Source organism: Trichoderma ghanense, assembly GCF_004382785.1.
Source record: "Trichoderma ghanense strain CCMA-1212 chromosome Unknown scaffold_19, whole genome shotgun sequence".
In the NCBI taxonomy this organism is placed as follows: Eukaryota; Fungi; Ascomycota; class Sordariomycetes; order Hypocreales; family Hypocreaceae; genus Trichoderma; species Trichoderma ghanense.
In genome coordinates this window covers 133,099-158,093 of record NW_027395682.1, presented here as the reverse complement: position 1 = coordinate 158,093, position 24,995 = coordinate 133,099, and the positions used below count along the sequence as shown (strand labels likewise).

General features: G+C 52.7%; 9 protein-coding genes across 9 annotated transcripts; 5 read left to right on the top strand and 4 right to left on the bottom strand.

Moving 5' to 3' along the window:
- Positions 1–126: 126 nt before the first annotated feature.
- On the bottom strand, positions 127–321 carry CCMA1212_009855 (uncharacterized protein; the record flags this gene model as incomplete). The annotated part of the gene is made up of 1 exon (XM_073706919.1): positions 127–321. One exon carries the CDS (start codon positions 319–321, stop codon positions 127–129), a length of 195 nt encoding a protein of 64 aa, XP_073554571.1.
- Positions 322–993: 672 nt separating this feature from the next.
- CCMA1212_009854 (Acetamidase) lies at positions 994–2,897 on the top strand (the record flags this gene model as incomplete). The annotated part of the gene is made up of 5 exons (XM_073706918.1): positions 994–1,326; positions 1,384–1,795; positions 1,858–2,514; positions 2,574–2,714; positions 2,782–2,897. 5 exons carry the CDS (start codon positions 994–996, stop codon positions 2,895–2,897), a joined length of 1,659 nt encoding a protein of 552 aa, XP_073554570.1.
- Positions 2,898–3,180: 283 nt separating this feature from the next.
- On the bottom strand, positions 3,181–4,973 carry CCMA1212_009853 (Isotrichodermin C-15 hydroxylase; the record flags this gene model as incomplete). The annotated part of the gene is made up of 5 exons (XM_073706917.1): positions 3,181–3,343; positions 3,402–3,568; positions 3,639–3,953; positions 4,037–4,825; positions 4,887–4,973. The coding sequence occupies 5 exons, from the start codon at positions 4,971–4,973 to the stop codon at positions 3,181–3,183; spliced, it is 1,521 nt and encodes a 506-aa protein (XP_073554569.1).
- Positions 4,974–7,113: 2,140 nt separating this feature from the next.
- CCMA1212_009852 (Tyrosine-tRNA ligase) lies at positions 7,114–8,750 on the bottom strand (the record flags this gene model as incomplete). Its single annotated transcript, XM_073706916.1, has 7 exons — positions 8,530–8,750; positions 8,059–8,447; positions 7,959–8,001; positions 7,837–7,901; positions 7,712–7,778; positions 7,412–7,650; positions 7,114–7,353 (listed from the first exon to the last, which is right to left on the bottom strand). Exons 1-7 carry the CDS (start codon positions 8,648–8,650, stop codon positions 7,114–7,116), a joined length of 1,164 nt encoding a protein of 387 aa, XP_073554568.1. The 5' UTR covers positions 8,651–8,750.
- Positions 8,751–9,354: 604 nt separating this feature from the next.
- On the bottom strand, positions 9,355–10,496 carry CCMA1212_009851 (uncharacterized protein; the record flags this gene model as incomplete). Its single annotated transcript, XM_073706915.1, has 3 exons — positions 9,355–9,973; positions 10,062–10,111; positions 10,173–10,496. 3 exons carry the CDS (start codon positions 10,494–10,496, stop codon positions 9,355–9,357), a joined length of 993 nt encoding a protein of 330 aa, XP_073554584.1.
- Positions 10,497–12,042: 1,546 nt separating this feature from the next.
- Positions 12,043–14,086, top strand: CCMA1212_009850 (uncharacterized protein; the record flags this gene model as incomplete). The annotated part of the gene is made up of 6 exons (XM_073706914.1): positions 12,043–12,275; positions 12,382–12,629; positions 12,683–12,717; positions 12,897–13,095; positions 13,374–13,955; positions 14,007–14,086. The coding sequence occupies 6 exons, from the start codon at positions 12,043–12,045 to the stop codon at positions 14,084–14,086; spliced, it is 1,377 nt and encodes a 458-aa protein (XP_073554567.1).
- A 1,981-nt stretch (positions 14,087–16,067) lies between these two features.
- On the top strand, positions 16,068–17,726 carry CCMA1212_009849 (uncharacterized protein; the record flags this gene model as incomplete). The annotated part of the gene is made up of 1 exon (XM_073706913.1): positions 16,068–17,726. One exon carries the CDS (start codon positions 16,068–16,070, stop codon positions 17,724–17,726), a length of 1,659 nt encoding a protein of 552 aa, XP_073554609.1.
- Positions 17,727–18,878: 1,152 nt separating this feature from the next.
- On the top strand, positions 18,879–21,873 carry CCMA1212_009848 (uncharacterized protein; the record flags this gene model as incomplete). Its single annotated transcript, XM_073706912.1, has 5 exons — positions 18,879–18,886; positions 18,990–19,236; positions 19,337–20,045; positions 20,108–21,353; positions 21,408–21,873. The coding sequence occupies 5 exons, from the start codon at positions 18,879–18,881 to the stop codon at positions 21,871–21,873; spliced, it is 2,676 nt and encodes an 891-aa protein (XP_073554610.1).
- Positions 21,874–23,129: 1,256 nt separating this feature from the next.
- Positions 23,130–23,891, top strand: CCMA1212_009847 (uncharacterized protein; the record flags this gene model as incomplete). The annotated part of the gene is made up of 1 exon (XM_073706911.1): positions 23,130–23,891. The coding sequence occupies one exon, from the start codon at positions 23,130–23,132 to the stop codon at positions 23,889–23,891; it is 762 nt and encodes a 253-aa protein (XP_073554615.1).
- Positions 23,892–24,995: the final 1,104 nt, after the last annotated feature.

Sequence of the window (24,995 nt, the reverse complement as noted above, 5' to 3'; positions counted from 1 at the left end):
GATCATGATAAAAGATCGCTCGAGCCTAACGGCTTGTCACCGCCTCCGCCCGAGCTCGGTGTTCAGCTTGCCAGTGTCAACTCCTGCAATGACCATTATCAAACATTCACGAGACGAACAAAAGTGCTAGCAACAGCAAGTCTCTACATGTATCAACACATCGTTGATATCGCAATCTTCGTCTCCATCTGCTAAAAAACTGGGGTGCATGGCCTCGATATCAAGCCACCAGCGACTAGTTGAGACCAACGCCCCTCTCCTCCACCATCTCCGCAATTGGGACAAACGACACTGAACAGATATTAGAACCTTGACGGCCATCGTCCATACCAAAACAGGCAATCAATCTATTGCCGTCATACAGCCAGCATCTCCTCATCGCGGACCGCGATATGATTTGGTGAACGTCCACCTGCTCAGACAGCGGGCCAGATCCGGAGCAAAGAGTCGCGAGACGGCCCCCATTCTCAACCCGGTTGATCCACCTTCTGCATCGCAAGGACTAGCATCATCTCTTCTTCCCTCTTGAGCAGCCCACATGCAATCTTCGTATCGGCATCCGGGACCCATTGGCAACCCGGGATATGCGAGAGAAACCCCGCACTGGGCCTCACTTTGAAGCAATTTGATCTTGTCCCCAAGAACAACTGGTGTCGAATCGCAAGAACGTACCGCTTTTGTCGTATCACAGGACGGGTCATCCGGCCGGCATCGGGTGGCGGGCAATGGGATTTAGCTGGGACTTGGCGTTATGAAATGCCTTCCTTTATATTTGTCTAAAGAGGGAGAGACAACCAGGTCAAGGGATATACATTACAGCAGAAGATAACGGAGGGAGCCTCTTTCACTTGAAGTTTATACTTCTTCTATCCTTCTCGCCAAGCTCACTCACCACCGATAACGACTGTTTCTTGCCCTCATCACCATACCTCCTCTCTTCTTTGCCTTCTCATTCAAGACCTGCTTGATACATAAGCAGAGACACATCGAACAATGACAGTCTCTGGAGACTCAAACCTCACCAGCACCGCAGACGCCATCCCCAACGGCGTAAAGCCGTCCTGGGAGGAGCTCGGCGCAAAGAAGCGACGCGACCTGCAGGCGTCTATTCCCAGGGAATGGCGCATTCCCGAGAGCCTGCTGCCTCCACCGACTCAAGATGATGTGACGGGCTGGCCAGAAGAGAGCGGTTGGTTCACAAAGGAAGAGCTGGCCATCACCAACTTGACTGCAGGGGAGCTGCTGTCCAAGATGGCAGCGGGCGAGCTCAAGTCGGAGGATGTAACTCGGTCATTTTGCAAGCGGGCATCTGCCGCTCACCAGCTTGTGAGTTTTGTCGCCCACGGGGACCTAGGAAGGTATCCTACTGACAAGTTCATCTAGACAAACTGTCTCTCCGAGATCTTCTTCGACCGGGCCATGGCGATGGCCCGTGAACGTGACCAATACTTTGCGCAGACCGGCAAGCCTGTCGGTCCTCTCCACGGCCTCCCAATCTCCCTCAAGGACAATATCAACGTCAAGGACGTCGATTCCACTGTTGGAATGGCCATCCATGTGGGTGACCCGGCCAAGGCAGACGCAACGTTGGCCCAGATGCTTGCCGAAGCTGGCGCTGTCTTCTATGTCAAGACGAATGTGCCCACGGCCATGATGATCGCCGAGACTGTCAACAATGTGTTTGGACGAACCCTGAACCCACGCAATAGGCAGACGACGAGCGGTGGAAGCTCGGGAGGAGAGTCTGCATTGATTGTCATGAAAGGCAGCCCCATCGGTGTTGGATCAGACATTGGTATGAAACATTGTCCACAGTGATACAACCAGAAAAAGGCACAACTAACATCGTAAACACAGGCGGCTCTCTCCGGATCCCCGCCGCCGCCACCGGCATCTTCGCACTCCGTCCCTCCTTCGGCCGCTTCCCCGTTCGAAACTGCCGCTCCGGCATGGCCGGCCAGGAAGCCATCGCCTCCGTCAATGGCCCCCTGGCGCCAACCCTGGACGACATCAAGCTCTATACAAAGGCCGTCATCGAATCCCAGCCGTGGCTGCGAGACGCCAAATGCCTCCCGATTCCATGGAGAGAGGCCGCGCTCCCCCAAAAGCTGCGCATCGGCGTCATGTGGCACGACGGCATGGTCAAGCCTACTGCCCCTGTCGCGCGAGCCCTGAAGCACACCGTTGCCAGACTCAAGGCCGCCGGGCACGAGATTGTCGAGTGGGATCACTCTGACCAGGCGGAGGGCTACATGCTGATGAATCGCATGTTCCTTGCTGACGGCGGCAAGACGATCAAGTCGCAGCTTGAACCCACCGATGAGCCGATGAGGCTTGAGATGGAGCCTTATTCAGTGGCAAGGGAACTCGGCACTGCGGAGATGTGGAAGCTGCACCTGGAGAGGTCCGAGTTCCAGAATCGCCATCTGGATCGATGGATCAAGGCGGGCCTTGATGCTCTTTTGCTGCCCACCATGCCGTTTAACACTGTCAGAAGCGGAACCTTCAAGCATGGTATGTCTTTTTCGTGCGCCGCTGCGATTTTGTCATGCTCGATTCGCTAACAAGCACAGTTGGATACACTGGTGTATATAACGTGGTCGACTATGCCGCCGTATCTTTTCCCACGGGCTTGAAGGTGGACAAAGACATCGACATAGAGTGCCCCGACTACACACCGCTCAGCATCGACTGCAAAGCCATTCATGAGACATGTACGTAACAGCCATGGTTCCGCAGATTTGTGTTGTGGACAAGACAACTAACAGAGAGAATCCGTAGATGAACCTGATTTGATGCATGGACTGCCAATCAGTCTGCAGCTGGTGGCCCGGAGGCTGGAAGAGGAAAAGGTGCTGCAAATGACTGGCCGGGTACTAGAAGCTCTGGCTGCGTAAGAGCGGAGCTGGTGTGTAGCGATTATACATGTAAACCTACAATGCTATCAGATTCTAGTAGATATGATAAATGACGACACTGCTTATGCATGAATATGTTGTAGCTGAGGCAATTCAATGTCAAGATTATCGGCAGGACGTGAGCCTTGGCATCAAGCACCTATTCCGGTGAGAAAGTCCCAAATGAAATCTTCTTAACAGCAGAGCCACAGATGAAATGAGAAGGAGAGAATGCTATCTACCTATACCCACGATACACCGCTCCAATATGCTGATCGCCCGTTCACTCACTCTTTCTCGGGATCATGTAAACATTGACAGGGCCCTTACTCCATAGGGAGAAAGCCTTGCTCCTGTGGTCCCAGCCCTCGGTGCCTTCAGCAGCCTTGAGATCGTACTGCATAATCACACGAGCCAAGATGAGACGCATCTCGGAGTACGCAAGGCTTTGGGGGAAAAGAACGTCAGCGGTTGTTCTTCAAATGGATAAACATCGAGTCTTACTTCTTGCCAACACAGTTACGGGGACCGGTAGAGAATGGCTGGAACGCCTCTCGCCTATCACTTGCAAACCTGGGGTCGCCGAGCCAGCGTTCGGGAATGAACTCCTCAGGCTGCTTCCAGTAGTTTGGGTTGTGGAACAAAGGCCACTGCCAAACCTCCACATAGGTCTAGACTGCAGGTCAGGTGTTGTCCACTCATCCATCTGTAGAATACACGACGAAAACAGAAATGACTTACACCCTCGGGGACATATTCGCCGGCAACAACAGCACCGCCCTCAGAAATAAGCCGTGTCAAGCCAGCGACAACAGGGGGATACAGACGCATGGCCTCGTCAATGACCGCAAGCATGTACGTAAGATGCTGGACGCTCGTAATGGTAATCTCTTGGGGGCTCTTGAATGTAGACCGCACTTCCTGAGCAAGCTTTGCCTGAGCCTCCAGATTCAGACTCAGGAAGTAGGCTACTGCAGATAGAGCCGTGGCGGTAGTCTCGGAACCGGCGATGATGAGAATGGAGGCATTAGCTGTGAGCTCCTCGAAAGTGAGAGACTGTAAGTTCCAGTGTCAGTATTTCTCCTTGTTTTGTCCCGTATCAAGGTTGGATATTGGCTGCGAGGTTTGTTCCACCATACCTCTCCGTTACGCTTCGCAGTCATTGAAGTGATAAAATCAGGTCGGTTGGAACCAGTATCGAGACGCTTCTGGACCTTCATAGTGGAAAGACGCTGGTTTTCAGCATACTTCCTCTCCAGACCTTCGGGCATGATATACTTGATGAACCACCTGGGAATCGTCTCAAAATGCTTGATTGCGCCCATCCAAACCAAGGCTTTCACACTTTCAAAGAGCAGTTGAATCCAAGGGTCATACTTGGAGCTGTTCAGACAGCCAAAAGACTCGCCAAAGGCCAAGTCGCCGATAATGTCAAACGTAGTGTAGTTGAACCATCGAACCATGTCAACGGGCTTTGATCCTCCTTCAGCTTGCTTTTCAAGAGCCTCCATGAGCTGTTCGATGTAGTCGCTGATGATGGGCTCCTGGTCCAGCATGGCCTGGTGAGAGAATCCATTTGCGAGAGCTCGTCGGAAGCGAGTGTGAGAGTGGCGGTCGGCACCAATGATGTTGTGCACGTTCATCTCCTGGCGGAAAGGATCCTTGCGGTGCTCTGGCTGTCCAGCTTTGCGGTGACCACGGATGTCGTTCATGGCATCGGGATGGCTGAAGGAGAGGAAGTCGGGAGCCACGCGGACAATGGGGCCATACTTGAGGTGAAGATCCAACACTGCGCGGTGGCCAACGCCGTTGAGAAGCATGCGAGAGTAGGGAATGCGAGAAATGGCTGCGAGCTTGGGGCCCGGGAACTTGCTGAGGGGGTGGAAGAGGACGTTGTAGATGCAACTCCAGACAAAGTATCCAAAGCTCTGGCGTTATTGACATGTTTAGCTGAGATTCTGGGAGATCTTGAGTTGGGGGACGGCATACCAGTGCTACCACAGCCAGCGGGAGGGCTACACTGAGCTTGACCGGAGGGACGACACCCAAAGCGTCGCTTCCAAGGATCAAACCCATCGTATAGTGCTTTCGATGCGCTACCTCCGTACCAAGCTACCGAGTTTTCGATGCCTTAAAAGACCTGAAGAGATGAGGAGTGAGTAGCTTATTGTTGATATTCTTCAAATCGTGGAGAGCGGCAGATAGATATCGCTTATATACGAAGTAGAATAAATCTCCCTGGTTTGGAACTAACAGCATCTGGACGTCCCACCTCCTTCAAAAGTCCGCAACTATTCCCTGCTTCATGCGAATCACAAGCACACATACGGAGCAGTAGCATTGATGCATGACCTACTCCTAGCCGCCAGCTCTCGCAGCCTCCTAGCTGACAGGCAGCCCGTTCGACTCTACCCATCAACTCCGCGGCAACTCCTCGCATCTCGATTGGAATTCCGTCATTTCAGCCCCCTCCATGCTTCTGATGCTCAATTCGCCCCCCTTCTCGGGAAGTTGTCAATAACCCGCAGCTGCGTTGTCTCGCAGAGGCTTTGCCATGCGTGCTGACTGGTGACAAAGGGATGGCCAAATAGAGTAATTTGCAAAAGGGGAAAGTCTTGACCCATCCGGTTACCACGTCCGTGGAAACTCCTCGGAGTCTGGGCCCACGCGCCGATTTATGTGAGCAAAGATCAAGATTTGGCCCCTGTATCAATTAATTTGGACACTTTTGCTTTACAACGGTATTTGGGATGTAACCCGAAGGGACAACGAGATGGGGCAAAGATGCGAAGCTTCTGGGTAAAATGGCTGTCTGGACAATGTACTAAGCTGTCTGAAGTCTAGGATCTGACGGCCAAACGCAGATCCATCGTCTCTCAAACGCGTATTTGCGGAACAAAAAGCCGTCAAGACCAAAATAACTCCAAAGTCCGCCATTTGCTGTGCCTATTCCGCGTCTATTGTTTGCGGAACTCAACGTGTCAAGGGTAGTGTATCTCGTAGATACGGCATCCGCCTCTTTGCACATGTGCTCCGGGACCGAAACCATAGGACGGCAGTAAAAGGAGGTTTCGCTGACTCTCCTTTGTGGATTCTCATATGTAGGTAATTAATAGAAACATAGTGAGGTTAAAGCAATCATCCACTTCGCAAAACACAGGGTGTTTGGGAGGACGGTCTATTCCAAGACTTTAACTCGCTTGCCATGTTACATGTTAATCGTTACGAGATGGAGCCTTGGGACTTTCTGGACTCTCTGTTTTCCTGGATCGGTAACTTGTCGCATTGCCTAGGTCAGGTAGTTACACGACAGGCGCGATAGTTGAGTCCGAGTCTGTCGTCACTGTTTGGCTGAGGAGGAACCCATTACTAACTGTCTAAACTGTGGATTTACGTCCAAGAATGCCATTTTGAACGCTCCCGTATTGCCAAGCATATCAGAAGTCACAATTCACCCAACGTCCAGAGCCCCTACCTCCTCAGCTACAACCTGGCAAAAGGCATCTAATCCCGCGGTAACCCGCATTCAAAGTCTCGGCACATTACTCGTGCAGACTTTTCTAATGCTACAGTACCATGTCAGTTGCTTGCATGCCTATGCCAAAATAGGGCAGTGGTGGCAGCGGAGGTGGTGATGCATCTTGTCCCAAAAACTGGGCCGGAGACTTTGACTCCGACAGAGTGGAATAGATCCTTGGTCTAGGCATAAAGAAGAGAGATACATGAACGAAGCAAGCCCGGCGGCTGGTAAGCAGCGTAGCACTGTATCTGGTTGTTGTCTCTACCGCGGAGAGGAGACAAGAGAATCCGGTCTTCGCATGGGTGGCAAGAATTTGCGTGGCGAGGGGGTTTGTACAACCACCTTGAGAGCTTCTGGTCCAAGAGGCTGCGGTTGAAGCAGTCTCCAGATATCCTTCGCTGCAGTGTTACATGAACCGGCAGTTGATTCGACCTCGGAGGGAAAATGGCAGCTTGGACGAAAGACGCTGGCTGAGGGTATTTCGAACGTAGGATTCTTGGATCATTGGCGAAAGATCTTGGTTCCAGGTAACCAAGGCCAGCTGTGTTCGTAATCGCATGTACTCGGTATATATCGGGTATTCTAAACTTGATTTTGCTCCCTGCGCCTCTATGCCGCAGTCTGAAGATTGTTGGAAAAGCTCCGCTCTCTCTGCAAACGCCACACGGTTCGTACTTTTATTTACATTGCTGATGGTTACACCTCGTTCACGGCCTCCTTCAAGTCCTTGACGTCTATTTGCGCTTCTTTGGCTTTCGCGGCTCCGGGATGTCGGCTGCCCTTGTCCTTGACCTTCTTCTCCTTCTTCGGTGGCGGGGGGTAGGCCTTGAGGGCAATGGCCTGCCATTCCTTGGAGGCTTGGAACTCCTCCTGGATTGGGGCCAAGAGCTCGTTTAGTGATTTTGTGACTGCCGCCTTGAGCAGTTGTGGTGATAGCTAATCCATTGGTAAGTGGGTGTTCAACGTGTGTAGATTCGATGATACCTATACATACCACATCATTCCTGTAGTCCTCGTGCATCTGCTCAACAGTGCTGTAAATCAACGGCTCCAGGCCGTCTCTCTCGCGCTCAACGACAAACTCCCGCTTTCCGCGCAGGCCAGCTGCCGGCAGAAGGACGTATTCGACGAAAGCCAGGATACCGTTCTCCTCAACCACCTTGGGGGCGGCAACGGCCTTCTTGATTTTCTTAGCGACGACGTCGGGGGCATCCAAGAGGTCGATTTTGCTGTCTGTTGACACTGCGTCAGCATCGCTTCGGTTGGCCGTCATCCTTGATGCGGATTTGCTTACCCTCGTCACTAGAGCTCATCTTGGCGCCCTTAAGGCCGGGGACCATTGGGTTCATCAGATGGCAGCGCTGTAGATTGCGGGTTAGTATTGCGAATCTTTCTTGAGGCATCTTTGGAGAGTTTCACCTCCTTGTATCCCAACTTGGGCAGCCAGTCCTTTGCGGCGATGAACAGTTTGCGCTGGTCAAGACCTAAAGCATGTCAGAACAGGCCGAGTCAGCCGGCAAGAAAGTACTGTATGCACATACCACCAAACTGAGCATCGACATCCAGGTATTGTTCATCCAGAACCTAAGATACCACTTGTTTAGCATCAAGGTCTTTCTTTGCATCCGCAAGACCGCCTACCTGGAGAATCGGGTAGAGCAGACCAGACAGAGGCGCATTGTCCGTCTGCTTGACCACTTCGGCACCGGCGCGCTTGGCATCGTGCTCTGAGATGATTGACGACAGCTTGTAGACGTCCATGATGTACTCGGGGCTCTTCTGGTACGAGCTGCCCTGCACAAACTTGAGCTTCTCGGTCGACACGCCCACGGCCTTGAAGATGGCGGTAATGACGAAGCGGTAGAACTCGACTCGGTGCTCGACCAGCTCGATGGGCGCCTTGAGGTTGTCGAGGAAGCCGTGGATGTCGGCCAGCAGGATCGTCACATGGCAGCCGGCAGCCAGATACTGGGCAATCTTGATGGCGGGAACGAAGTAGCCGCAGTGAGGCCGGCCGGTTGTCGCGGTGCCTACAGGAGAACAGCAGCAGCCATTCGTTAGCAACCAGCTCTGTCTTTCCAATTAGATCCATCACCACCGTGTCAAGCATACCCCAGTAGATCTTGGGATGGCGGCCCTCCTCCAGGATCTTCTCGATGATCTCCGGGTTCAGAACCTCGGTCAGGTTCTCGCGGATCAGGGCGAGCCTCTCTGCGGCGTCTGCGGCGGCCATGGCGCTCCCCTTTAGATTATTTGCTACTCAAAGAAACGTCTTGTTGCTCCTCGTTTGTCTTCGGTAACGCGATCTGATCGTGCAGCGTTTCTCGTCGTCAGTCGTCGGTATGGCAACTTTTTTGCTAATATCAAGCCAAGATAAAAAAAACGTCCGTGTTATCGCGGGGCAGATTGACTCACAAATGGATTTGGCGGGGTGAGTTTTGCGACTCGGCCATTTATCGGACCGCAGGTACCAACTGCCAGGTACCTTTTTTCGGTGGCTTCCGTGAGTGCATTATGTAATTAAGCTTAATCATCATTGTCGCCTCCAAGTTCCAAGGCTGTTTCCTGATCACCACGGTTTGTAGTGCAACCCCCCTGAAGCACATGAATAGATGCTGTTTTGAGTGTCTTTGAGCTCTTTCCTCATATTGCAAAGTTTGCCCATCTGGCTCCTTCAAACTTTCCCTTGTTCTCATCATAAGAAGCAATCCAGTTACAGATAAGCTAAGGTAACATGTCTCTCTTCTCACTGTACAGAGGAATCGTGCATCGATTGCAAAAATGAAAGGGCTGTTTACGACCGATGTGCTCGGTGAAGAGTATTCGTAGTCAGATAGGGATGTCGATGAAGCCCGTATATTGCACGGGCTTGATCATTGCAACTGTTCTCTTCCATCTTCACCAAACCGCCAACTGCATTTCGCCAAGTCCCAGCTCTCACTTCGACAGCTCATATAAAATACCCAACCATTCAGCAAGCATCGCCACCATCTCTTTGGTACAGCTATGCCCTGTATTCTTTTGTATAAAATGCCTAGCCTTGCCATGTTCCGACATCACGTTTCTTTGCAGCATTTTGTTTCTTCTTTGCAGCCAAGATGTCGTATACCTTGCAGGTACCAGCTTGTCGTACTCGCCATTGCACAGGAACAAAGGCAACTCACTCGGGAACTCTACGAACAATCTCTTGTCGTCTTGACGGACGAGCTCTGCCAGAGCGCGTGGCCATCGACGTTTTTGCTGCTCGTCCATTGCCTTCTCCAGCTCTTCGTAACTGATCGTCTCCAGCTCCTCTGCCATGACACCCACATCTGCCGCGTCAATACCCAGGCGTTCCAATAGAAGGGACGACAGGCTTGGGCATCCAACAACCATTGCATACGCCTCAAACTGGCCGGGAGCTGCCAATGCCATGCGCCAAGCGGTATGGGCGCCTAAAGAGACGCCGAGCATGATGTTGTGCAGGCAGTTGAATTGTGATAGATAGGCTGGCAAGAAGTCGACAACGAGCTTGAAGTCTTGAGTTGCTCCGGATATCATTGATATCAAATCGATGCTGTGTTCATCATTACATCAGAACTGATACCTTTTGAGCGGTAGATGTTGCAGAGTAAGCCGATTGATCGAATAGGCTTGAAACTTACGCATGGTTCTCGTTGCGGCCTGACCAAGTCAAGTTTGCCTCTCGACTGACCTATTAGGTTCCATCTTTGTCAGTTGTTCGTCAAGAGTCCAACGGCAGAAGCATTGCGCACCTCACGATCTCCGTGGTTCCTCATGTTCATCGTAACGGCAATCATCTCAACCTTCTTCTTCCTGCCATCAGATCTATATCTGTGCAGGATCTCATGCGCGATGCCTTCCGTAACCAAATACGTCCTCTTTCGGTTATGAGCAAGATACAGGACCGCCACATCCACCCCTGACTGCTGCTCCAGCTCAACCAAGCCATAGATGTAAATGGTAACACCACCAATTACCATAGATGTTTTGCTGGATCGGGGTGTTGTCGGAGGAAGGGAGAATCGCGGTTCAAGGCCATCTCGCGGGGTGCTTGACGACGGCAAGGGCCTCGACATGGTGGCTACGTTATAGTTGGTAGGTTCACGTCTGTATGGGCAGACGAATGATAAAGCTGCCAAGGGATCTGAGAGATCAAGCCAAGACTGAACAGATGTGACTCAAAAGAAGCTTCCTTACTTACTCCGTACTTCTTCTCGGGAAAGCACATTACTTGGCGTGTACAAGTGCAAGCCGGCAAGAATATGCCGGACTCTTGCTGTTTTTGCCGGGATGCAAGGGGCTTGACTGATCAATCGGCCAGCTCGGTCAATGTTAACGATTAGGCTCCGTCCAGACTATGTTATCTATGGAAGACATGGAAGATATATGGAATTATGTGAGCTTGTGAGACATTGGGAATCCTTTAGTTTGGTCGACTCCATGTCACATTCCAGTCATATGGTGGTTAGTTGCAGGCCACATTTGCAGCGCGTGGGAACAAGACAGATCGATGGAGTGGAATCCATCTTGGGATGGAGGTTTGACATGGAGGTTATAGGATTCCTTGCACTTATAGCTTACAAGGAAAATACTATCACCACACTGTTTCAACCAAGGTCTCAGATGTAGAATCGGTATCCGCCTCAAATCGGCCAATCCAGCGCTGTCTCTCTTCACAAGACTCCGTTAAAGGTATCCCAAATGCTCCAAGGAGGATTCTTAAAGAAGTCCAAAATGATCGGCGTGTACTGAGCGCGCGTTGCTTGTCAGCCATGCAATCAGCGGAAAAGCTCATTGCAACGTTGTTCAGACCGGAGGAAGTGTGTGTTCCAATTGTCAGCGAGATGGAGGATCCCGCGTAGTTCTTCCGCGCAAGAAGCAACAGGTGAGAATAATTGGTCCGCTGCTACTTCCAGCATGTTCACTTCTTCCTACCCATCATCGATGCGCCGGCATTCCTCCATCAGTATCCTCTATGGCTCTCGGAATATCAGCTTGCTTCTGTGTTGGAGCATGGTTCGGTTTGTAGCGTTCCGAGATCGCTGGATCTCCCTCGCTCGAGACCATCCCATGCGTGTTTATGGGAAGCCTGGGACATCCTGTCGCCTGTTGTGGAAGACAGTTTAAACGAGCTCGAGTCTGTTAAACATCGCTCTCGAAGAAGCTTCGTTCCTATTGAATCAAAGGTCTTGGCAGGGATGGGGCTTCGACTTGTAGGAATTTGCGATATACTGGGAAATAACCTGAGGATTCATTATAGTTCTGAGTATAACAGAGATTGCAGATATGCCCAAGTGTTGCACGGACTGGCTCATAACGATGATGTGTCGTCCGACCCTGTGTGAGTACTTGAGGATCAATGCGTTCAAATCATTTATTCTGCCAGTTTGTACTCCCATTAACCCTGCCGGATCGATATACCAAGAGGGAGATGAGCTTAGGCAGAACCACAATTGCAACACCCTGAAGACTATATGTCTTGAACCGGTCTACTGCTCTACCAGCGGGGTTGCTTATTCTGGCAGAAGACGGCAACAAGTCGTGCCAGTTGAAGCCGCACCAAATACAAACGGTTTACTGCAGAACCTCATTGAGCTTGATGCCATACGGTCCGTGGGAACAATGTTGTATGATCCCCAGGGCCGTCTGATTCGAGACGATAGACTGGCGCACCGTCTTCCCGACAGGATTACCGCCATGATTGCTGCGATGCAAATCCACCTTTACGACTGCAAGTCTGCAAATCCACTGACTGACTCGCGACCTTGCAGAGAAGCTGCAGCTTCACATGCTGGTGCTATCCACCCTGAGAGGAATGGAGCGCCGACGTCATTTATCGTCGACTCTCTGAGCAGGTTCAGGACATTCTGAAGTCGAACCCTTGGATACTTTCCAAAAGCTACCCCGCAAGAATCCCAATGATGGACAAAGGTCGAGCGACTGCTCTTGATAATGAGGAAGAATAGAAGCATTCACCACAGCGATCGCACATGCAACTGCTTCCATCCACCGCGGCCCCTGTTCTTCCGGTGCCAGAACCGACAGCTTTGATGGGCGAGTAGCACCGACAAGCTCGTGGTTTAGCGCATCACCGCAGAACAGAGATGTTCGACCAGCTGCTGTCCAGGCTTATACTTTTCGGAGGATGCATTTCTGGGAGTTCCTTCTTAGTTATGCGGATGCTGCCGGCTCGCCTTGGGTCAAAGCAGGTAACCAGACGAGACGCTCCCATGGATAATAAGGTACTTGTACGGATACGCAGTCGAGCTGGCGGAAATGCTGTTGGTCTTGGATAAGGTATGAAGCCATGTGACGAGCACGTGTGCTCTTGGTAGGTACTCGTATGCGCTTCTACATTAGCCGCAGGCAGTTGGGATATTGCTAACTGTATATGACGCTGCCAACAGCACGCGCTATCATGCGGATTTTCCATCGCATTGATAACACTTGTGAGACTTCTGACGTGACTCGGTCAGATATATGTATTTGAGGAAGTCATTCTCCTATCTGCGTTCTGCTCACAGCACGAGTCAGACGGATATCTTAGTGTTCGCCTACTACAGCAAGTCCTTAGCGAGCTCTTCAATGAGACAGGGATCGTCAAGCAACCAGGTCCAATCAAGGAAGCCGAGCCAAGCGGCAGATTTGTTCCTGGTGTCCTTGTAGGGATGGCGTGTAGATCGTGTTTGGGGTCCCTGGACGGGTGGGCACACTTCTCCTTTTTCTTGCATCCGAACGGAACTTGATGATTGTGCGTGGTATGTATTTCTTTCATTGGAGAGTCTAGCTGATTAGAAGAAAGCCAGTCGCCTTGTTCGACGTAAAAAACTTCTTTCTGTTTATTGACCAAAATCTATGAATATTGATAGTAACGCTGAGCTTTTGTTTCGACCTGCCCAAACTGGTGATACCACATACCAATGTATACTAAGTTTGTACTCTGCATTTCTCAGCGCCAATCTGGATCATCAAAATCTCGTCTACCTTGGGCAAAATGAAGCCTCAAACGCGTCAATCAAACCAGCTTGCGCGGCTGCTTGGGATTCTCAAACGGCGATCTCCAGCCAATCCAATCTTGCCATTCCAGTCCAAGGGAGGGGCCAATGAGACATTCGGAACACCAATGACGTCCCCCAAACAGCGAGGAAACGTCCCGTTCATGTTGCTGTGGCGTGGGTGGATCGTTGGCATGATGGAGAAAGAAGTACGGCCCACAGAAGGCGAAAAACTTGGCTTCTGGCTTCGTTATTTTGGTTCTGGTGCGGTGTTATTCTGGCTCCGCCTTGACTGCTACCGATGGGGCGGCGATGCTGGGAATGGATCACACTGTATGGAGATGGGGGCAGACGAGTGCAATGGCGATGCTGATGATGATAAGGTTGATGGAGAGGAGCGGAGAGGAAGTTCTGTTGTTCGAGAAACACCACCAGCCTCTATCGAGGTTCTTGTTGAATCAAAGCCCTCAGAAGAGGGCCATATTCGACATCAATGCCGGCACCATGCGTATCAAGAATCGGAGGGTGACGGACAGGAGAGTGAGTCCTTTCACTTGCCCCTGCATGCTCGCCATCACATACAACTTGAAGTATGTGCCTTTCCATTCAGCGGTCAGGCCAACCTGTCTGTGCTCGGGTCAGACGGCCAGAGTTGCATCCAGCGCAGCTGATGATACTTTCGGAGTGATAGCCTCACCTGCCACGCACGAGTAAGAAAGCACAGTAGGTACAGTACAGCACAGTACCGCCAGAGAGACGCCGCCAAAATGACCCCTGGCACACAATTGCGGGCGCCTGTGGAGCGAGCGCGGCGATCAATGGCGAGCCTAGGGGTGAGGCTGGAATTGCGCGGTTTTAGTAGCGTGAGGGAGATGATTTGGACCAAGGAGAACGGAGACCAAGACATGCTGCCCCTTTCTTCAGAAGCCGCCTGCTTGTAGATCGCCATGTCGCTGACTGCATCTGGTGGGCGATGGCATCATGTACAGTGTGGCTTCTCCCTTCACGACGTCGTTCTTCATCCACCGCTGCAGAACAAGTCCATGGTTCTCCAGAGCGACAGCATTTGTCCAGCTTCGGAGTCTTTTCGCCGCCATTAACGGTCCTTGCGGCATCAACAGGACACAAAGCCATGCCAAAAAAATCAGATGCCGGCATTCGCTGCTTATTGTCCTGAGAATCCTCCGTAGCTTCGCATGCCTTAGCAGCCCCAATAGCGGGCCGCAGCAACCATCGTGAAGGCCGTGAGCTGCCTCATTCGGCTCCGCCAGCCAACCAGACAGAGGGCCAAGCTTCCGGCTAGCTGGTGACAGGGGATCGCGGCTGCGGGCTAGGGCGGAACAAGGCAAGGCATCGTTGGCTGGAAAAGCTTGTTTCGCGATAGGGTCGGTTTCTGGTTCTCTGCCCCGGATCGTGAAACGGTTCGTCGTCTGTTGTGAGGACGGCTCTGGATCTGAAAATCGAATTGGGATGCAAGTCGGGTACAGGACAGTTGAGGCACTGGGGACTCTGGGCCAGGCTGTGAAAATTCGGCCTCGGGGACACGAATCCAACGTGCCAAATCTTGACGCCTCACTGGCCGTTCTCTTTGCCCTCCTCCTCGTGTGCAAACCTTCACAGCGCCTCTGACGATAACTGTACGCTTCCGGACCGCTTTTCGAGCAAGATAAGGCACCTGGGCAAGAATGGAAATACAGTGCTCCAGGGCAGCCGCGTACGGAGTACTCCCGCCCACGAAACACCGACGTGACGAAACCCACACGCCTAACACCTCGTGCTGCACATCCACGCCGCCCGCTGCTAGCCACTGAGGGCCTCCCCAGCGTCCGTCTTACCAGCTGCCCTTCTGCCGGCGCTGTAGTCTGAGATGTCACCACCGCCCCGTGCTGTATCCAAAACACCTGCCCCCACCAAAATCTTCCTTCTCCTCCCCCTGTCCAACGCCAGCCAGAGAAGACAAGAGAAGAACCGCCCCGAGATCAAGCAGAATCCCTGCCCGCATGGGTCGACCCTCTTTTCATCAACGTGGAATTCCTTTGACTCGTTTGTGTCTGGCTTCTGGCTGGAGCTCCTCCAAGGAACTGAACTGCCGGTCTCTTCGTTCTTCCTCCTGTCGTTTGCCTTCCACCTGATCCGATTTCCTCTTTTCTCTTTCTCCCTCTTCTCCTCTTTTTTTCCCTTCTCCCTAACCACTCTCACTCTCCCTCGTTCAACCGTCGTCGGCTCTTTCATTTCGACGAAGCGACACACTCTTTTTCGGTCGACAAGGGCTCGAGTCCACGGCCGGCTGTTTGCGTGTTTGCTCGCATTTCCTCGTGTTTCTCAACTTTCGAACCAAGCTTCCTCGAGCCAGATTGATTGTGTCACCTTTCCCGTATCCTCATCTTACGGGAACCGAGTTCCGTTTGCACCGTTGACCGGGCCCATCGCCTATTCCCTTCCGACCCTCTACATTCGTTTCAGGGCAGATTCTTGCCTTTGGCGATTCTAGGATTCTATGATCCAAAGTCCATCGCATCTGGAAGCGACAAGTTCCACGATTCTCTCCTCCAAGACCACGTTTTCTCCCAGCACCCCCATGCTTCAGAACCTAGCCCGCTCATAAAGAGACGGGAGATGCAGACAAGCCTTGACTACAATAGCATCTCTAGGATGGGCGTCAAGATGCTGCCAGGCCCCCAGCGAGTCCTCAGCATGAAAAGCCCCATTTTCCGCTCCATAGTGGGCGCCCTCTGCGTCTTCATCATCATCATGGCCACAATGAAGAGCGAGACTTTCCACATTCACCGCAAGATCCTCGAGCAAGCCGACACCAGGGCAGCATCCGAGCCACACAGCAACCCTCAGCAGCCTCTGGAGGCCGTACCTGCTCCAACACTCGGACTTGAACAGCCCAGCCCTGCCAAGAGCAACTTCAAGATGGATTGCAACTCAGACCTCGCTCACCTGACCCAGATCAAGGAGCGCTACGGACTCGACAACAGGTTCCAGTACATGAAGCGCTACGTCAAGTTCACTCGCAAGGAAGGCCTCGAGCGCAAGCGAATGACCAAGCTCTCCCAGAACCTGCTCACCGACAGCTTCAGAACGGTCGATCTGGCTTCAGGCTTTGGCGGCGGCGACGCGTGCGCAGCTCCCCTGGAAGTCGATGTCCCCGCGTCAGACTTCCCTCGCACCGTCGATGCCTCGGACTTTATGTTTGGAGTGTCGACCACGTACAAACGCTTCATGGACCCCAACACGACGCCCATCAACGAATGGGTGTTCTGGCTCACGGACAACCAGGGTAACTCCAACGGCGGCAAGCTGCTGCTCATGCTGCTCGACGCTACGGACGAACAGCTTCAGCAGGTAGCCGACATGCTGGGCGATGTGGGCATCGACGTCGACGTCTACCACTCCGACTCGCGGGTCGAGATGGCCGTCCGCTACCTGACTCTGGTGCCAACTCTCTACACGCATCCCGAGTCGGCGAGCAAAAAGTGGCTCGTCACCTGCGACGACGACACCTTCTTCCCCAGCATGCACGGCCTAATCGACAAGATGAGCACCTTTGATCACACCAGGGACATGTACATTGGGACATTGTCGGAAGATGTCGGTGCTATTGAGCGCCACGGCTCCCAGGCCTTTGGAGGAGCAGGCGTCTTCTTGTCGCGATCCTTGGCTGAGAAGATTACGGGCCTCTTTGGCAGCTGCACCACGCAAGCCAAGATTCTCGAGTCGAACTCGGGCTGGGGGCCTCAGGGAGACATTATCCTGCGCAAGTGCATTTACGAGAACACCGAGGTGCGACTGACAACGCTGTGGGATCTCTGGCAGCTCGACTTCTTCGGCCACCCTAGCGGCTTCTACGAATGGGGCATCAAGCCGCTCTCGCTGCATCACTATCGCGGCGGTGGCTGGCACAGTGCCAAGCCTGCGCAGTACACCAAGATTGCGCACTCGTGTGGCGAGGACTGCACCCTCATGCGCTTCCAGACGCCGGACGACTTCATCATCTCGGGCTACTCTATCGCCCACTACCCCCAGGGCATCACGTTTGACACCAACCAGATGGAGGCGACTCTGTACGCTGCGCCCGAGAACAAGGGCTGGAACCTCGACTTCATGTTTGGGCCGCGGCGGCAGTCTCTCCTCAAGACGGGGCGCAAGATCGCCTGGGATCTCCAGGAGTCCGAGATCCAATCAGATGGTTCCATCCTGCAAACGTATACCCGGAGTAAGAATGACGAGCGATGGGTCCACCTCGACAAGCAGCCCATGAGCAATATCGACGGTGTCATTGAGCTTGTTTGGATCCCTTCATAAAGCCACACGACTCGACGCGGTGCGACCTTGCCCGCCCTCTCCCGCCCTCAGGAGGCTAGACCGGTACTGTCGGACGGCATGAGACTGTTTCCCTCCCGATGTCACCAAGATTGAACGGATACGCTCTACCTGCGTTCTCGACCGTACGACGCGCCAGGTGATACAGCATGGCTTCCTGTACGTTTCGAGTTAGTGTCGAGGACGTCGCCCTTTATGGGTGGAAAACTCAATATGGCACGCGTCTGATCATGGCCACTGACTGGAGGGGAAACCAGTACTTGTGGGATTCCTTACATCGCGACCCTAGAAATACTCTTGTTTCTTTCATTTCGTTCTTCTTTGGTTTTTAGTTCAGGGAATCGGCGTTCCGGAAGGCAGGCTGGCTATCAATATCTACATGCATGCGTCTGATAGAGTCGGAGAGCAAGCTTAGCTGTGAGACATTGACAGCTCGAGAGTTTCTTTTCTTTCATTTCCCTTGTTGTTTCATCAACAGTTTTGCCTTTTCAGTCGGCCTGGAACATGGGGCTATGGAATGTATCATGTCATTTGACGTAGACTTTTTGCGATGATGGCCTAGTGCAGCGCCACATTGCTCCGAATTTAGACGATACGAGACTTCTGGAATTAAGTTTCAAGTGACCTGAATGATTATCTGAGTTGATGGCTCGTTGACAACGAGTGGCCTTTGCCTAGACGGTTGGTGTTTATCCAAGTTGAATGGTGCAAGAAGCCGAATGCCCCTTGCTGTCTAGTTTATGAGGATAATCGTAGCAAAGCCTCGACATTTCAAGATATCTTAGTCAAAGCCGTCAGAGCATGCAGAGGTAAAACAAACTGCCTCATCCAAAGCCTTGCACACCTTGATAGCAGCCATTTCTTTGTCCTCGCTCCATCTCCATCTCCATCATAGATTCAGGGTAACGAACAGCATGAAGACAAAGGTTCGAGAAGCGTGCGTCATGCTGAGTCATCGACGCCCCTCCATGGGTAAACAGGCAATGCCCCGCCAACAGCCGTCGGGACGCGAAATAACATCATGATAGCTTCCAGCGCTTCCTCTTCAGGCTCCTCTCCTGCACCGCTTCTCGCGCTAGGTGTTTGCAGTTATTCGCAGTTCCCTCCAGGTTTGACGGCGGCACGGCGCCCAAAATGTCTACGTAGGTGATTCTCCCACTCATCTTCCATCTCCTCCCACGGTCCTTTGTCACCTGTGTCTTGTCTTGCCTGAGACGCTCACCTGCATCATGATGCACCTCGCAGGCCAACCACCAACATCCTCTGCATCCCGTTCCGCCGGTCGCTGCACCTGTCGCTGTCGACGACGATCCGGCAGTACATCAACACCAAATATGACCAGCACCCGGACATGTTCCAGCATGACCTCGAGGCCATCGATGCGCTGCGCCGCGATGCCGTCAACGTGCGCGAGCCGCATCTGAGCGGCATTAAGAAGCTGCAGGTGTACGCGGGCCAGCTCGTGTGGATCGGCGGCAAGTTTCCGATTGATGTGCGTAGACGCCGGCTGATGTAGCGTCGGCCGAGGACGCGAGGAGGAAGACGAAGAGGAGGAGGAAGCGGACGAGATGCTGACGCTACTCGATGAACAGATTGGCGCCGAGTTCACCTGGTATCCCGCCCTTGGCTACCACACCGACCGACCGATGGCGCGCAACAACCTCAAGTACGAGCTCATGAATGTCCTCTACAATCTCGCCGCCCTGTACTCCCAGCTCGCCCTCAACACGCCCCGCGGCGACACCGAAGGCCTCAAGTCCGCCGCCAACTACTTTTCGCTGGCCGCCGGCGTCCTCTCCCACATCCAGAAAGCCGTGCTTCCCGAGCTGCGCATGTCCGACCCGCCCGACGACATGGACCACAACACTCTCGAATCGCTGTTGCAGCTGTTTTTGGCGCAGAGCCAGGAGTGCTTCTGGCAGAAGGCTGTCAAGGACGGCTACAAGGACGCCTCGATTGCAAAGCTGGCTGCGAGGGTTTCTGACTTGTACAACCTGGCGGCCGAGGCTGCGGTGAACAGTGAGGCCATTAGCAGCGCCTGGATACACCACATGAACGCAAAGCATCACCACTTTGCAGCTGCCGCCCAGTATCGCGCTGCCAGCGATTGCTTAGAGAAGAGAAGGTACGGTGAGGAGATTGCGCGGCTGAAAGATGCCGTCATCTGCGCCAATGACGGCATCAAAGAGGGCCGGGTGGCCCCTCTGAACAAGACGGTCATGGAGGATTTGCAGGCTTTGAAGCGAAAGCTGGAAGAGGACCTGAAGAGGGCCGAGAAAGACAACGACCTCATCTTTCTTAGTACGTTGTCCCGGACTCGTTGACTCACGCAAAGGCCTTCGCAAGCTGACAGTCATCAACAGACCCCATCCCCCCCAAGGCTGAACTGAAAATCTTGGAGAGAGCCAACATGGCTATTGCTAGAACACCTCCCCAGGTGGCCAATCCACTCGACTACCTGGGTGACCATGCCGAGCTGGGGCCTGCACTGTTCACGAAACTGGTCCCGTTCTCAGTGCACGTTGCCATTTCCATATACGAGGAGCGCAGAGATCGGCTGGTAAACCAAAACATCATCCAGGAGCTGGAGGATCTGACCGACAAGATCCACACGCTTCTCAGCTCTATTGGCTTGCCGGGATCTCTGCAAGCGTTGGAGAAGCCTCTAGGCCTTCCGCCCAGCTTGATACAGCACGCGGAGGAGATTCGACAAGCTGATGCAATCAACAAGATCCAGAGGAGCTTCGCCGATATCGAGAAACTCCGGTCTAATGATTGGGCGATTTTTGAAGAGGGAAAAGCAGCGCTGGCCGCTGAAGAGGAGGAAGACGAGCAGCTGCGGAGGAAATACGGCACCAGCCGATGGCGGCGTCCCGAGAGTCAAGCAGAGCCTACCGGCGCGAAATTCTGGGCCGCAATCAACGAGATTGGAGGCTACTTCCAAAATAGCGCGAGCAGCGACGAGGCGGTGCGAGAAAAGTTCATGGAAAACAAAGAGCTGTTGGAGATTCTATCAGGATCGAACCAGTCTCTGATGAACTACGTGCCTTCAAGCACATCCGTGGAAACCTCGGCAGACCTAAAAGCAGCTGTTGGACGGCTGCGGAGCGTGTACAATGACGTTCTGCGGATGGAGAGCAGGAGGAGGAAAAGGGTTGAGAGCCTGAGGGAGGCGGCGCGGCGCGACGACATCAAACCCGATATCCTCAAGGAAGCGGCTCGCCTGGAGCGAGCGTATCCTTCGACGCCTCTGCAGACGGTCCACTTTGAAGAGTTTTTCGAAAAACGACTGGACAAGCTGTACGAGCCCGAGCTCGAGGCTGTCGAGAAGGAAGTACAGGACCAAGAACATCTGCTGGCCCTTCTAGAACGCGCAAACAGGGAGTTTGAGGCTCAGAAACGGCTCATTGACGCCAAAGGACACCGTGCTCGCGAGCAAGTGCTGCAGAAGCTCAACGGCGCGTACTTCAAGTACAAAGAGATTGTGGCCAACCTGGAGGTGGGGAGGAAGTTCTACAATGACCTGAACAGGATAGTTGCGCATGGCTTCCGCGATGCCGTCAAAGCATGGGTGGCGGAGCGGCGATTAGAGGCCAAGAGACTGGAAGAGTATGTTGCTGAACGAAGAGTACAATGCTTGATTACTTGCTGACATTGATCTAGGGAACTGAATATGCCGCCGCTCTCATCTCTCCACATCAACCACCAGCAGCCTGTTCAGACTCCGCCGTCAGGATTCGCAGCTCAGCCCGTGGCTCACCAACCTACTCAACAGCAACATGACCAATACCACCAGCCTGCATACCAGCAGCAGACGTACCAACAACCCTCATATCATCAACAATCATTGCAGCCACAACAGCAATATCAACAACCACAATCAACACCGCAACAACAGCCCGTATATTCCAGATCAGCTGTTCAGAGTCCGGCCGAGGCTTCGATACAGTCGTGGGCCGGAGGCCAAATGCAGCCGCCGACTCCGCAGCAGAAGCCGCCACAGCCCGGGCAACAATCGTCTGGGACGTGGAATCCCTCCATGGGCATCAAGTTTGGAGGGCCATCGGCCGGAGGGTCGTCCGGCCAGGAAGGAACATGGAGTGCTGGTTCGGGAATTAGATTTGGTTGAGACGGCATGTTGGAATGATGCCTGAAAAACTGACATCATGTGGTCTTCACGCCTGTACATGTATATACCACATATCTGTGTATACGGATGTGCACATACTTGACGCTTGCGTGGTGTTCCAATGGTTGCTGATCTTGGATATATAAGGGGTTACTGGAATGGTTTACTGTTGACGTCATAACGTAACGTGACTTGGGAATATTGATCCAGTGTGGTGTACAGCTCGATGCGAGCTCTCAGGGGCTTCATAAGTCGACAAGATGTCTTAGGCCAGCGCGGAATGTGGGATTCCTGGGGAAGGCATTGTAACATGTCATTTGTTGGCAGAGGAGTGAGACAATCACGGCGTTTGTGTACGCTGATTTCTCATTACGTTAAAGAGGATCGAGTAAATCGAGGATGAAGATATTGTTAGAATGCCTGCCGAACACCTGGCACTCAGAGATGCCGTAAAGCCGAACAGCTTTGCAACGTGCAAGTCGAGGTGGAAAACATTACGGAACGGTGAGTCTCTACTCATGGGGTATGGCAGAATAGGAGCAACGACACAGCATAACAAAGCCCAGAGCGCCATATGATTCTCACAGTTGTCTGACTTTCTTGCATTCGAAGGAGGATATTGTGATACTCCGAGCAATGTCTTTTTGCGCCTTGTCGTATGCCGGATATTGGTCGATGATGTCGGTTTGCACTGGCCTCAAGATCTGAAACATGTCTCATTCTGATACTTTCCAAGGGATGTCGATGAGATGACTCCTGCCTCGGGCTGATATTTTGATCAAGATGATCTCAAGCCCAGATGGGAATGGTGAAATCGCATACTTGGTGTATTTACTGCCTGGTAGGGAACAGTCAGGCTTTAACCCGGGATATGATACGAGTTGGCGGATACCAATTGCGGCTTTGCGATTTGTTTTGCCTTAGGAGTCGTTCCAAAGAGGGATAACAAGGCGGTTGTATTGCATTCCATGCAACTCTTTACACAGGCGGCCTGTCAGGTATGTAGGTAATTGCCTGGGCAACAGGCTCCTTGAAAGAATATCGGGCTAACCTTTTCATCACTCGATCAAGACAGCTGTGTAGATTTGTTGACGTTCATTCTAGCAAATCCAAAACATATAAAGGAGAGGCTATTCCTCCAGAAGATGTTACCACACAGCCTCTAGCACACACACGATTTGAGCCAAAACACAGAAGGCAGTCACATCTCGATTTATCGAAGAAGAAGAAGAAGAAGAAAAAAACCAGTTCTCGAAATGAAATTCACCGCAACAACCATCATCTCCCTCCTGACGAGCACCGCCCTCGCCGCTCCCACCGACCTGTCCTCGAATAGCACCACCACCGCCATGGTCCCAGAGGCATCGCCCCCCACAGAACTGCACCTCGCGGACATCTTCTCCGACCGCCAAGCCGCCGTCCTCAAGGTCCTCTCCTCGCACAAGCAAGACCTCGGGCTCAGCGAAAAGGAGGCCGAGATCCTCGATACCTTCATGAAGGCCCTCCGGGACAACGTCAGCATCAACGTCAAGAGACAGCTCCCTCCCGTCAGCCCTCCTCCAGCTGATGGTACGAATACTACCACTCCCACTACCCCTACCGATGGGACGGGTGCTGCGGGAGGGAGTACTCCTGTGCAGGGCAACGGCACGTTGGTTGATCCGTTGAATGGAGTGAATGTGACTGCGCTTGGGGGTCTGCTGGGGAGCGCTCCGTTGAACGGCGTGAACGTGACGGCGCTTGGGAGTCTGCTGGGGAATGCGACGGGGACTGCGGCGACTGCGAATGCGACGGCGACGGCGTTGGCTATCTTGGGCGCTATTCCTGGGTTGGCGAGCTTGCTGGGCGGAACGACGACGGGTGGATTGGGAGGATTGACGGCCGGGCTTGGTGGTTTGACGGGTCTCGGTGGTCTCAATGGTGGTATGAGTGGGTTGACTGGTGGCTTGGGAGGTTTGCTTGGAGGGCTGCGTAGAGGCGGGCTTCTTGGAGGTATTTTGATTCCCGGTATTTTGTAGGGTGTGGGCTGTGTGAGCTCAATGAGTGGGATAACATAAGCGGGAATGGACAGCGATGGCCATGACTGTTCGGCGATGGACGTGAGGATTTATAGGTAATTAATGAGTCTATTGAGCTTGTCTAGCCTTGAAACTGCATAAACAGTGGATGCCTATATAAGTTGCAGTATTGACAAGAAGAAGAGCTGACTGTGGACTAGCTGTTGAGGGATGCCAGGACGGGGAGGATTCTGCAGAGCCTGTATCTGCCTTGATCAGGGGCTCAACTTGGATAATTACACCAGATGAGGCCATGGGAGCTTGGTCCCAAGTTAAATTTCGCGCTTGTGCAGTAGACTCAAACAACTCACCCTGCGCAAAGGGACCATCAGATAGATGGAGAATCTCTTGAAGACTTGGAGATGGATCAGGGAATACCCATGTGAGAAGAGAGGAGTTCGTCAAATATGACAGAGGCTCATACGAGCCTTGCCTTATGTCAACTATGAGGAGGGAACCTGGCGTAAGGTATGTATAACAGAAAATTTAGAGTTGGACATCTGCAAACACCTCAGCTTCAGTGCCTTGTATATGTGTTGACAAATAGATGGTCGGGACTGCTACAGTCATCATGCGCAATGAAGGCTTTCGCGTCTATCAGGCTGTGGTGATGCAGTTTGCCAGTCCCTGACGCCGGTTCCGTCGAGGACGCATAAAACTGCCAGCACGGCTTTGACCCTACGAAAGCACCCGCCATAAGTCATTCCTAGCAAGCTTCTACATCCTACTGATTGAAGGCCAATAAAAGTAAATTTATTACAGCTTGGTGTCAAGAACAAGATGTAATCGTCAATCGAATGCTGCCCTTTCCCCAGAACAGGTGACAGGCTTAGTGATTAACTCTAAGAAGTTGGGGCTCCGTGTATCTATGACGGTATAGGGAGTATTCATCGAGATCAATGTAGGTCAGGTAGTCTGACCCAGTCTCTATGAGTTGAACAAAGCCTGGATTCCAATTGCCGTTCATCGATTATTATAGGGTACATCCATCTGGTGAGATGAACCTGCGCCAAAAAGCTGGCGTGGTCCGCGAAGAATAATGAACTATACATCTTCCTGTAACTC